This window comes from Rhinopithecus bieti, unplaced genomic scaffold (assembly GCF_001698545.2).
Source record: "Rhinopithecus bieti isolate Rb0 unplaced genomic scaffold, ASM169854v2 scaffold_77291, whole genome shotgun sequence".
Classification (NCBI taxonomy): domain Eukaryota; kingdom Metazoa; phylum Chordata; class Mammalia; order Primates; family Cercopithecidae; genus Rhinopithecus; species Rhinopithecus bieti.
The window spans coordinates 576,570-589,725 of NW_016829743.1; the positions used below are offsets into that span (position 1 = coordinate 576,570).

General features: G+C 40.3%; 1 protein-coding gene across 2 annotated transcripts in view; it reads left to right on the plus strand.

Annotated features, from left to right (window-relative positions):
• Window positions 1–13,156, plus strand: part of COPA (coat protein complex I subunit alpha) — a 53,979-nt gene that overhangs the window by 3,107 nt on the left and 37,716 nt on the right. For both annotated transcript variants that reach the window (XM_017864852.1, XM_017864853.1), the window contains exons 2-6: window positions 36–149; window positions 348–421; window positions 4,924–5,004; window positions 6,551–6,627; window positions 7,681–7,790. In XM_017864852.1, coding sequence (XP_017720341.1) covers window positions 36–149; window positions 348–421; window positions 4,924–5,004; window positions 6,551–6,627; window positions 7,681–7,790 — 456 coding nt within the window. The remainder of the gene's footprint in view (window positions 1–35; window positions 150–347; window positions 422–4,923; window positions 5,005–6,550; window positions 6,628–7,680; window positions 7,791–13,156) is intronic.

Sequence of the window (13,156 nt, forward strand, 5' to 3'; positions counted from 1 at the left end):
AGTTAGCTCATTGTATCATTTTCTATTTTTTTCAGGGCTCAGCTTTCACCCCAAAAGACCTTGGATCCTGACTAGTTTACATAATGGGGTCATCCAGTTATGGGACTATCGGATGTGCACTCTCATTGACAAGTTTGATGAACACGATGGTGAGATATTTCTAGGAGGAAGTTAAAGGAGTATAAGTATTTATCATATCCTGGGGTATTTAAAGCCTTGTTTGACATGGATTCCTCTATGATTAAAGAATGTGGAAGTGATAAAACGGAAAAATCCTGAATAGGAATTACCTTAGATATTAGAAAGGATAGCTCTCTCTAACATACATTGCCTGCCTTCTCCACCAGGTCCAGTGCGAGGCATTGACTTCCATAAGCAGCAGCCACTGTTCGTCTCTGGAGGAGATGACTATAAGATTAAGGTACAGAGGGTCTGTCATGACTGAGAATAAAGGACAGAGGATGTGGGAAGGTTTGGGAATCGTGAAAGGGACTGAAAGACAGGGAAGTTCATTCATACAGAGCTCAGGCTTCTGACAACATTATCTGGAGAACTTACCCAGCAAACATTTATTGAATGCTTACTGTATACCAGACACTGTTTTCTTTTTTGGGAATTCAAAAATAAGAAATGGCTTCTGTTTTCAAGGAGTTTTTATTCTAATAGAGGAGATAAACATATATCCAAGTAATAGCATGTATAGTTTGGTGAGTGATGTAATAGCTATTCACAGTGAAATAGGAAAGAGCAGTACAGGTGCAAAGACAAAAGGCGTGATACAGCTAGATACAGGGCAACTCTTACTAGTTTTGTATGGAGAAAACCTGAAGAAATGTTGAGAGAAGGGGCAGAAGATGAGAGGAGCCAGATCATGGAGTACCTGTTTGCAGCACTCAGGAGTTTAGATGTTATCATGCAGATAACAAGGAGCAATTTAAGGAACTTAAATACAGGAGTGATATCAGATTTATATGTTTTTAAAATGATTACTTGGTGGTAATTAAAGAAAAGATTGGATGATTTGGGCAGAACTGGAGACAAAGATACCAGTCAGGAAACCTGAGCTTAGGTAGTAGCATTTGAAATGGAGAGAAGGAGATGGATGTGAGAATTTAAGGAAATGAATCAGTATGTCCGTTAGATGATGGTCAATAAGGAGAAATAAATGAGATGGCCAATAAGGAGAAATAAGGGGCAATAAGGAGAAATAAATGAAATGATTTTCAGGCTTCTAGTTTAGGTCACTGGGTAAAGGGGGTGTCATTAACTAGGAAGGGAAAATCAGGAGGAGATAGTTTTCTGGAGTGGAAGAGAATGGGTAATGAATTCCATCTTGTCTCTGATAATTTTGAGGGAGCTAAGAGACAGTCTAGTTGAGGTGTCTGTGCTAGAAATATATTTGTGATTTGTCATCATGAAGGAAGGAGCCAAAGGAGAAGCAGTAGAAGATATTGCTCAAGGAGTATGTTGAATAAGAAGACAGACCATCATTTAAGGGAGAGAGAGGAAGTAGAGTTAGTATGGGAAACAGTGATTTGAGGGGTTCAAGATGAACCAAGAGGGAGAAGAAGCCTCTTGCATGCCAAGGAAGAAGAGAATTTTGGGAAGGAGAAAGCGTTTAGAATAAGATCAAGACTGAGCAATAACCTTTAAAGTGCTTAATTTGGAAGGCCTTAGTATAAAATGAGGAAGCAGACAGAATATAGGCAATTCTTTGAAGACGATTGATTCATAATAGCGAAAGTTAGAGCCAGAGACTAGCAACCTATATTTATAAAAATAAATCAAAATTTCCTTTATTTACTTCCTTTAGTTGTTTTCATTAAGTCTATCTATCAAACCAAACCAGTGAAATTTACTTGATAAAAAGGTAAAGTCTTTTTCATAAGCAACTTCAAGAAGTTATATATTGTGATTATACCACAGAACTCAGGTGACAGGAGTAATGAATGACAGCTGCCTACAGAGAAAAGAGCTATTGGAATTATAGGAAGGACATTTATTTCTGTTTTCTAGTTTTTAGGCACCACATCCTGGGGCAATCAAAACTCAAATCACCTGATAGATCTCAGAAGCCCATAAGGATATCACCTCATTATGATATTTTTGTATTTGTTGTTTATAGTGATGAACATTGAGTATCAAGAATGGTTAACTTGGGATTCTTATAATCTGTTTAAAAAGGAAAAACTGGGTGTTAATTAAGAAAAAAGTTTTCCCAAAATGACTAATACTTTGGAAAAGAAATAATCTTCCACTTATGAAATGTCCAGAATAGGTAAATCTATTGAAACACAAAGTAGACTAGTGATTGTCTAGGGTTGGAGGGGTTGGGAGGAAATGAGGAGTGACGGCCAATGGGTATGAATGTCTTAGGGGAGTGAATAAAAATGTCCTAAAATTGATGGTTGCACAATGGTGGATATACTAAAAACCATTGAATTTTATACTTTAGATGAATAAATTGTATGGTATTTGAACTGTATCTCAATAAAGCTGTTATTAAAACAAAGGAATTCTTTACTAGCTGGTAGGTGTATAGTGCTATCATTCGGTGGGGTTTTTTTTGTTTGTTTTTTTGTTTGTTTGTTTTTTGTGACCGAGTCTGCGCTGTTGCCCAGGCTGGAGTGCAATGGCGTGATCTTGGCTCACCGCAACCTCCACCTCCCGGGTTCAAGTGATTCTCCTGCCTCAGGCTCCTGAGTAGCTTGAATAACAGGCATGCGCCACCACACCCGGCTAATTTTGTATTTTTAGTAGAGATGGGGTTTCTCCATGTTGGTCAGGCTGTTCTCAACCTCCAACCTTGGGTGATCTTCCCGCCTCAGCCTCCCAAAGTGCTGGGATTACAGGTGTGAGCCACCACACCCAGCCATTCAGTGGTTTTAATTAATTTAATTTCTCTGATGACTAATAAACTTGAACATTTTTTCATAAAAAGGGGGATTATCTAGAAAAGTATGTCTGTGGACTATCATATTGCTTGCTATATCCAGATAAATGTAGCATTAGTATAATCTTCATTTACAAAGAATAAGACGGGGAGCCCAGCAAATGGTCAGAGTATTGGTCTAAAACCCCTATAAGTCTTTAAGGATTTACAGTTTTGGAGCTTGACTTAGGCCATTGAAGGAGTCAAGACATTTTGAAGCTAGAAATATGAAAGTTTAAAACACTGAACTCTATAAGGGGGAAAAAGTCAGTTAAAGAATAGTGTTTATGGTATGATCTAATTTTTATGTGAAACTCCACTGTGTACATGTGTATTTATATGTAGCTGATTGAATAGATAGAGGCGAAGGTATTGGAATACTTTAACTTTTCATGTTATTCTTATTTCCATGCATAATGCTTGCTGAGCACTTACCTAGTGTCAGGCACTGTATTAGGTGGTAAGGGTATAGTGTTGAGCATGCTGGGCAAGAACCCTGCCTTTAAGGAACTCAGCATTCTTGTTTGGAAGATCATACTTTTGAATTGTCTGAATTTGTTACAGGAAATGATATTTTTATAATTTACTAAAGAAAAGTTAAAATTAGAAATAGTAACAACCTGGCCCAGATTGATTATAAACAAATATTAAAAGAAATTTTCAAAATTAAATGAAATAAAAGAAAATGCATCTGGTCTCTTATTTTTGTACATTTTAGGGGATTTTCTGAATGAGGAAGATAAGCTGTTTTGTATTTATGCTCCTGGTTTTCGTGTCTTCAGTTGTGTTCGTTGATGCCTAGTACTTTGGTAGTTGACTCAACTTCACATCTGAATATGAGATTGTTTCTCTGGTTAGCTCAGCCTTACTGAGCAATTTGTATTTTCCATGTAATAAGTTAAAGTCTGTTTGCTTGACAGTTGAGTACAGACCACATATGTATGGGCATCATTTGCCGTCAGGTTAGGAGTCTAAGAAGCTGATGCCGTATATTACTGTTTCCCTTGGAGTCATGGTATCTATCTGTTCTACTTTTTTTTTGAGATCAGGCCTCTCTGTCGCCCAAGCTGGAGTCCTGTGGTGCGATCTCTACTTACCGCAACCTCGGCCTCCCCGGTTCAAGTGATCCTGCTGCTGCAGCCTCCCAAGTAGCTGGGATCACATCCGGCTAATTTTTTTTGTATTTTTGTAGAGACGGGGTTTCCCCGTGTTGGCCAGTCCGGTCTCAAACTCCTGACCTCAGGTGATCCCTCCTTGACCTCCCAAAATGCTGGGATTACAGGCATGAGCCATCGTGCCCGGCCTGTCATACTTTTTAAAAGTGATGGGTAAAGCATTAAGGGGCCTGTATTCAAGCTGAGAGCACAATTGTGCAGTAGAAAAAAGAGTGTCAAATCAAGCCCTGGTTAAATATTTCCCGCTACTAAATACAGATGGTTTCTTCCCAAAGAAAGAAAACTTTTCTCTTTTTTTTTTTGAGACCGGGTCTCACTCTGTCGCCCAGGCTGGAGTACAATGGCATGATTTTGGCTCACTACAATCTCTGCCTCCCGGGTTCAAGTGATTCTCCTGCCTCAGCCTCCGGAGTAGCTGGGACTACAGGCGAATGCCACCATGCCCGGCTAATTTTTGTATTTTTAGTAGAGATGGAGTTTCACTGTGTTAGCCAGGGTGGTCTCATTCTCCCACCTCGACTTCCCAAAGTGCTGGGATTACAGGCATGAGCTACTGCGCCCAGCCTGAAAAACTTCAATAATTTCATATTTATCTTTTCCCTAATCACATCCCAACCCCACATTGTTTATCTGACTTATAGTTTCATTCTTGTTCTTTTTCCCTCAAATCTTAAGGCTTCCTACCAAGGTTCCTACCTATTTAGAAATACCAAAGTACAAATATGTATGTAAACCCATATTTATATACATATTTCTATCTCTATAGAGGCCCAATAGGTATATTTCTGTTTCTTAGTTTGATTTCTGTCTTTGCAGGTTTGGAATTACAAGCTTCGGCGCTGTCTTTTCACATTGCTTGGGCACTTAGATTATATTCGCACCACGTTTTTTCATCATGTAAGTAGTCATGGTGGCACTAGTTTTGGAGCATTCTTACTTTCCCCATAGTAATCTTTATTTGATCCTTGAGAACCCATGTCTTAATAACAGAGTTGTTTTTGGAGTGGCTCCTCTACAATCTGTGTGGTATTGACCTTTCTGCTTTGTTTCTTTCTGCAAAAGGAAGCACTTGGGATTGTACTGAATTTAATTTTATTGGATTCAGTGGATTCTATGGGAAGTCATTGTTTCTCTGTAGGGAAAAGTAGGGATTTGATTTCAGGTTTGCTGAACCAAAAAACAAAAATTTGCCAGCTAATCCCATGTAGGGTATTATTAGTAAGTAGTAGGTGTGTCTGGAAGATCAGACTAAGATGCCATTTTGATGAGCTAACAAACGTTTTGAAATATTAACAATCATACCCGTCTATCCTAGGATTTTTGGGTCTGGTGGAGGCTGTTCCCTTAGCCAGGCTTACTATTTTCTTTGAGCTGCCAGGTATCATAGTAGATTTAGATAGTGAGATTACAGACTCCCAACCTCTGAATCCATTTGCAACCTGAGAGGATCTCCTTATAATTCTGTGTATTAGCATTAACTTATACTATTCTTTGATTGCCAGTAAATTAAGTCTTTGAATTAAGTTAGAAAGAATATGATGAAATAAACAATAATTTACTGGTTGAGTATACATTGTTTCTTTAATTAAAAAATTTTAGGATAGGAGAGAATGAGAAAATTACAATTTAAACATTTCAGAATGATAACCACTCAATAAGATAATTTAAGTAGGAATTGTTTGTCATTGCCATAAAGGACTTCCTGAAGATCCTTGCCTAGAACAAGTTGCCATCTACCTGGAAAGTTATGAAAAACCTTATTTTCTTTCATTTTACTAGCTCAGTAAATACGTGTATGCCTTATACTTTCTAAGCTTTGTGCTAAATACTGATGTTAGAGGTACTATCTCTGTATTGAAGATAGAGATACCGTCTATCCTCAGTGTTTAACACAAAGCTTAGCAAGTGTAGTAAGAAGGAAGTGTAAATAAGAAATACTTCCTTTTCTCAACAATCTTACAGATTCCAAAAAGGTTAAATTGTCTTTACATGTTACTTTCTGCTTTGGTTGCTGAGACCTGGGAATTTTTTGAAACTGGACAGAAAGAAGTCAGACAATAAAATAATATTCCCATCCTAGAGTTAAAGGTAGAAGAATCTTTCACAGGATCTTAATTTACATGATTAACTATATATAAATACACACACATACACACATATAGAAGAAAATGTAAATGTATATGTCACTATCTGCCTCTGAGAATCTATTATGCCTCTGACTGGCTTCCATTCTTAAGTCTTATAGGTGAAAGTGCCGAAGTTGAAAAAAGCCGTTAGAGTGGTAGAGAAAAGGCGACAGCTAACCTGGTAGCAAAAGCAGCAGCCCCTTTGCTAATGTAGCTAAGCTGTTAAGCAATGCAATTCTTTAGAGAAAAATGATTACAAGAGGCTGATAAAACAAATTTGTTTAATGTTTAAAGCCTTTGTCTGGAATATCTTTCAGGAATATCCCTGGATTCTGAGTGCCTCAGATGATCAGACCATCCGAGTGTGGAATTGGCAATCTAGAACCTGTGTTTGGTAAAGCAGGAGGCAGAGGGCTCAAAAAGAGTCTTCATTTTTCCTACTTTTTCATAATCAGCTTCTCTTACAACAATCTTCTCCCTTCCCAAATGGCTATGTCGGCTGATTAATTACTGATTGTATTTGTAGGATGCTTTTAAGTGCAAAATAATAAATGTAAAGGCAATCCCATATATGAATCTGGATCTTCCAGTAATTTCTTACCAGGAAGAGAAGTCATACAGCCTTTTAGAACAAGAACTTTTAGCTGGTTTTCAATTATTTTCCCAGAAAACCCGAGTCAAGGTCTAGACCTTTGTCTTATTTTGTGTTTGGAGCTGGAGCTTTACATAGAACCTTCCATGAAGAGTTAGGGACCATTTAAAGTGATGGCCTTGGCCTGGCGCCATGGCTCACGCTTGTAATCCCAACACTTTGGGAGGCCAAGGCGGGCAAATCACCTGAGTTCATGAGTTCGAGACCAACCTGGCCAAGATGGTGAAACCCCATCTCTACTAAAAATACAAAAATAAGCTGGACGCGGTGGCGCGTGCCTGCAGTCCCAGCTACTTGGGAGGCTGAGGCAGAGAATTGCTTGAACTGGGGAGGCAGAGGTTGCAGTGAGCCAAGATTGTGCCATTGCACTCCAGCCTAGGCAACAGAGTGAAACTCTGTCTCAAAATAATAATAATAATAATAATAATAAATAAAGTGCTGGCCTTTAAAAGAGATACCTTACTAAAATCTCACAGATAATTTACAGTATGAACTACTGAGATTACATTTATTTTGATATTATAAAATATTTTTGAGAGGAGAGCTATGCAATCTCAGTTCTTCTGAAATTAGTAATATTTAAATACTAAAGCATTAGAGGCAAGAAGAGAACTGTTGTTGAATAGCTGACTGGGCTTATTATTATTAGTTCACAATTGGTAGGATGACCTACCTTTGTCTCCATAAAAATATAATTGGATAAGCATTTATTGAATATGGAGAAAGGTATTTAGTTTAGGAGTCTGTTGACTTCCAACTCTAATTTGGTATTGTCTTTTTTTTTTTTTTTTGCAGTGTGTTAACAGGGCACAACCATTATGTGATGTGTGCTCAATTCCACCCCTCAGAAGACTTGGTAGTATCAGCCAGCCTGGACCAGACTGTGCGCGTTTGGGATATTTCTGGTGAGCTGCCCAAGTTCAGGGGACAACCTGGTCATGTCTGCTGCAAAACTGCAATTGCTTAAAATAGTGAGGAAAGTTGACTTAGAACTGGAAAATTTAGAATATTCTGTTTTATAATAGCGTCTTTGTTTCTGAGGGTGTTGAATCTGCTTTGATCGTTCTTCATATTGGAAGTCTTCTCTAAGAAAAGAGGTAACTCTAGAAAATTCATTTGATTTGAAGAAATTTTAACTCTACTTAGATCAGCTTTTAGTTAAAATCTATATACTGTTGGGACATTTGATTAAGAATCAGGCTTTGCACTACAAATAAGAAAAAAATACATCTATGACAAAAGAAATTTTTAGAATAGATTAATACAGGGAAACAAGACTGTTGGACCCTGTTGCTTTATTTAAAAATAGTAAAATCTCTGTATTACTTTTCTTCTAGTGCAAGGAGCATGGTTGGGTTCTAGGAGTTGGTGACTTTTATGTCCAGAATACCTTTTTTTTTTTTTTTTTTTTTCTAAGAGGGAGTCTTGCTTTGTTGTCCAGGCCAGAGTGCAGTGGTGCGATGATCTTGGCTCACTGCAACCTCCACCTCCCGGGTTTAAGCAATTCTCCTCCCTCAGCCTCCTGAGTAGCTGGGACTACAGGCGCATGTGACCACGGCTGGCTAATTTTGGTATTTTAATTAAAGACGGGGTTTCCCCATATTGGCCAGGCTGGTCTCAAACTCCTGACCTCGTAATCCGCCTGCCTTGGCCTCCCAAAGTCCTGGGATTACAGGTGTGAGCCACTGTGCCTGGCCTTTTTTTTTTTTTGAGATGGAATCTCACTCTGTTGCCCAGACTGAAATGCAGTGGCACGATCTCGGCTCACTACAACCTCTGCCTCCTGGGTTCAAGCGATTCTTGTGCCTCAGCCTCCTGTGTAATTAAGATTACAGGTGTGTGCCACCACGCACAGCTAATTTTGTATTTTTTAGTAGAGACAGGGTTTTACCAATGGTTGGCAGGCCTGGTCTCGAACTCCTCAGACCTTAGGTGATTCACCCACCTTGCCCCTCCCAAAGTGCTGAGATTACAGGCGTGAGCCACTGTGGCGGATGGCCTGGAATAACCTTTTTTTATTTCTTTTTTTTTTTTTTTGAGAACCGGAGTCTCGCTCTGTCCACCCAGGCTGGAGTGCTGTGGCGGATTCTCAGCTCACCTCAAGTTCCACCTCCTGGGTTTCACTGCCAATTCTCCCTCCTGCTCAGCCTCCCGAGTAGTCTGGACTACAGGCCACCTGCCACCTCGCCCGGCTAGTTTTTGTAGTTTTTTTAGTAGAGACGGGGGGTTTCACTGTGTTAGCCAGGATGGTCTCGATCTCCTCGACCTCGTGATCCGCCCGTTCTCGGCCTCCAAGTGCTAGGATTACAAAGGCTTGAGCTACCGCGCCTGGCCGGAATACCTTTTAATGGACAGATTTAGGACTTAGAAAATTAAACAATTTATAGATTTATGGATAGGGGATAATTCCTCTTGTTACAGTTTACATATCTTTTTATTTTGAGACCAAGGATTGTAAATGTTTAGTCTTATATAGAGGAGAATCTAAGAAAGTGCTACCCTAGAGAATTTAAATGAGAGAGTGACTAATACCTGTGAAAAGATGGAAGTGCTTCGTGGTGGATAGGGAAAATCAAACTCTAAATGCTGTAGTTCCCATGACCAGTTAGTATTTGTTATTTTTTTCTTTTTTTTTTTTTTTTTTATTTATTTTTTTTTCTTTGAGACAGCTCTCACTCTGTCCACCCCTGGATAGAGTGCGCCGTGGCATTGATCTCAGCTCACTATAAACCTCTGCCTCCCTGGATGCAAGCGATTCTGCATTCCCTCCACCGTCCCATGTACCTTGGATTACAGATCATGTCGCCACCGTGCCGGCAGCTACTTTTTATATTTTTAGTAGAGACAGGGTTTCACCATGTTTGGCCAGGCTGGTCTCAAGCTCCCCTGGATCTCAGGTGATTTGCCCACCTTTGCCCTCCCAGAGTGCGAAGATTACAGGCACGAGCCACAATGCCCAGCCTGTGTTTCTTTCTATTCAATTTCCTAGAAATTCTTCTGGAGATGCTGAGTTCTTTGAAATGTCCAGCTGGACTGGACTACAAAACATGTTTCATTTATGAAGGCGAGGAAGGCCCCCCTCCATAGATCTTTGTTTGGTTCTTTGTAATAAAGGAGTCATCTTCTGCATTGTACAGCGGGGGTGGTAACTCTTCAACCTCCATTGTGGCATGGGGGGCTGGGCATAATGGCACTGTTGTCTTATGACCTTAATTGGAACAGCAAGATGAAATTTGGGATTCTGGGATACAGCATTTGGGAATGTTGCAATAGCAGGTCTGTTTAGGGTTAACCTGTAGCATAGAAACAAGACAAGGGGAGATGGAGCAATTGTAGAGTAGAACCTCTAGGATCAGGCTGTCTTCATCGTTTTCAAAGGCTCTCAGAATGAAAGGGAGTAGTATAAACCGAGGTATTTGGAGATAGGCCAGTTGTACTCGTCCTTGCCCTAAGGCGCTTGCCATTGCAGTCGTTTTCATCAGACTGACAAGGTTTTTTTTGACAGTACACCCAGATGTGACAGCCATGCCAACAGGCGAAGGAGCTAGACACAGGCACTGTGAATCGTGTCCGTCTCCTCACGCAGTCACCAGGGAGCTTAGCATCTACCTCTCCCAGTAAGCCTCACCAATGGCCTTGTCCAGTGGTTTTTCACTTGCCACGACATTCAAAGCACTTCTCTGTCTCAGGATATAGGAGCCTGCATGGGGTTTTGGATCCCAATTCATGCTGTTCCCAGGCTGATCGGGCAATTTTTTTTGTTTTTTTGTTTTTGACGACAGAGTCTCACTGTTACCGCAACCGTACCCAGCGCTGGAGTGCAGTGTCATTGATTTCAGCTCCCACAACCTCCATCCTCCTGGGTTCGATTACCCTGCCTCAGCCTGTCCAGTATCTGGGACTATCAAGCACAGTGCCCAGCATGCCGCAGCTGAGATTTTTGTGTTGTTTAGTAAGAGAGCAGGCGTTCACTATTTTGGCCAGGCCTAGTCTCGAACGTCCTGACCTCCCAAGTGATTTGGCTGCCTCAGCCTCCAACAGTGCTGGAGATTACATAGCAATGGAGCCACTGCCCCCGCCAGCAATTATCCAGAATAAGCCCTTTGTCAAGCCTGGATTGCTTGTGAGAGAATTAAGGTGCTATACGAAGAGACTTTCCGGCCAGGCCGCGGTGGCTCAAGCCTGTAATCCCACGCACTTTGGGCGGCCGAGACGGCGGATCACGAGGTCAGGAGATCCGAAGGACCATCCTGGCTACACACGGTGAACACTGCCCGTCTCTACTAAAAATACAAAAAACTAGCCGGGCGAGGTGGCGGGCGCTTGTAGTCCAGCTAACTTTGGGAGGCTGAGGCCAGGAGAATGGCGTAAACCGGGAGGCGGAGCTTGTCAGTGAGCTGAGATCCGGCCACTAGCAACTCCAGCCTGGGGGCGACAGAGCGAGACTCCGTCTCAAAAAAAAAAAAAAAGAAAGTACTTTCAGTGGCTGTTTCCATAGTTCTTCCAAGAATGGTATATAGCTAATGCTATTCTAGATCATAGAGAATTTATTACATACCTAAACTGATGCTTTCAGGCATTAAGACTTAATTCTTTTCCAGAACACCAGGTTGAGAAGGGCTCTGCTCTAAGAGTAACATTTGTGCCACCTGATGCCAGCCCAGCATGTTCCCTGCAGTCTAGCCAGTGCAGTTTGGGGGCAATCAGGTGGTTGGATTATTGGTGATCATGAAATGCTCAAGGCACGAAATACTTTTCTTTACCTTTTGCAGACAGAGAACATTTTTACATCAAAATTAAGGGCCCTAGATCAGAGAAGAGAGGGAGAGAGTGTGACACCATGGGGTTTATACTTGCTCTTGAATGTGTGAAGTGCATGGATTACTGTATAATAATCTTGCAATTGCTGTACTTTATTTATGTGGTAGTGAGAATTTTGTGCTAACTTGCTGTACTAATGTTAATGCTGTCTTTACCATTTCTAAGTGTTGTTCTTTACCCACAACTCTTGACTTCCAGTAACCCCTTAACCAGAGTGGAAGGAGATGCTTTGGTATTTAACAAAGTGCAGGAAGCTTTTGGGTTAGACTTTTATGCTTTCCTTCTCTAGAAATCAGCATATTCTTTTTCAGCAGAGTTCTTTTTTGCTATTGGGTTCAAATAAGTCAGAAAACAGGAAGAGGAATTAGCTTTCCTATCTGTTAAAGACCAGTGCTTATATTTCCAAAATGGAGAAGTTAGTTCTGAATAAGAGTATGAATACTCCCAAATTTAGAAGACTAATTCTAATTTTTTTGACTATCTTTTTTTGAAAGGGACACTCTCTGAGTTATTTAAGCAATAAGAGAATATAGAGATCTTTAAAGGAAAACCTATCTCTTGATACCTCTCCCATGGGGATTAAGCCCCACAGGGCTTAGCTTAACCTGAATCTTTTGTGTTAGCCTGGCAAAAACTATTTGTTTAAAAGGGAATGTATTTACAGACCTATACATAAAAGGTTACTTTCTTAGCTTGAGCTCCCAAGTAAACTGACAGTTAAATTATTTTAATAGGCTTGTACCTTTGCATGTCAAGCCCATGTAATTCAGGCTCAGTCTTTGAAATGGCTACTAAAAAAGTATTAATTTGCTGCCAAATCCTGTTATCATCCCTCTCTTTTTCCTGCTTTCCCTGGTCCGTATTGGGAGGTGTGCATCAAACTGGTCCATTCTGAGAGTGTCCTCTCCTCCCTCTGGATTTGGGTAGCTGCTGTAGAAATTTTCCGTCTGTCGTTCAGTCCTAGCAAGTGGCTTGTTGAAGGCTCAAATATTTCTTCTCTAAGTATCTTTTCACTGCCTGTCACCATTCATCTGTCTGTTTTTGCCCTTCCCCTTTTCCTGGATCATTACACGCAAATGCAACAAAGCCTTCCATTCTGTCATACAGCTTTCCTTTTAATGTGTTTGTTGAAGCTTATTGGAGGTGAAGTTTCTCACTGCTGTCTATCTTTGTATTTTCCTTTGAATCTGTTTCATATACCAGACTCATTAGAAAAAGTTGACAGATCTTATTAAAGGGACAAGTGTAATAAGTGAAAGGAGGCATCCCAGCAATAAAGTATTTATGAACCTTTGGGAGAATATATTGTAAAGCATCAGCTTTATTTCTGTCTACCTACTGGCTAAATGATCATCTTGGACAGAGGACAAAATAATTAAAATTGTTGTGGCCTTCTAAGCTCTTGCTTCTCCAGTGTTAAAATGTAGGTGCCACTATAACAAAAGAGATA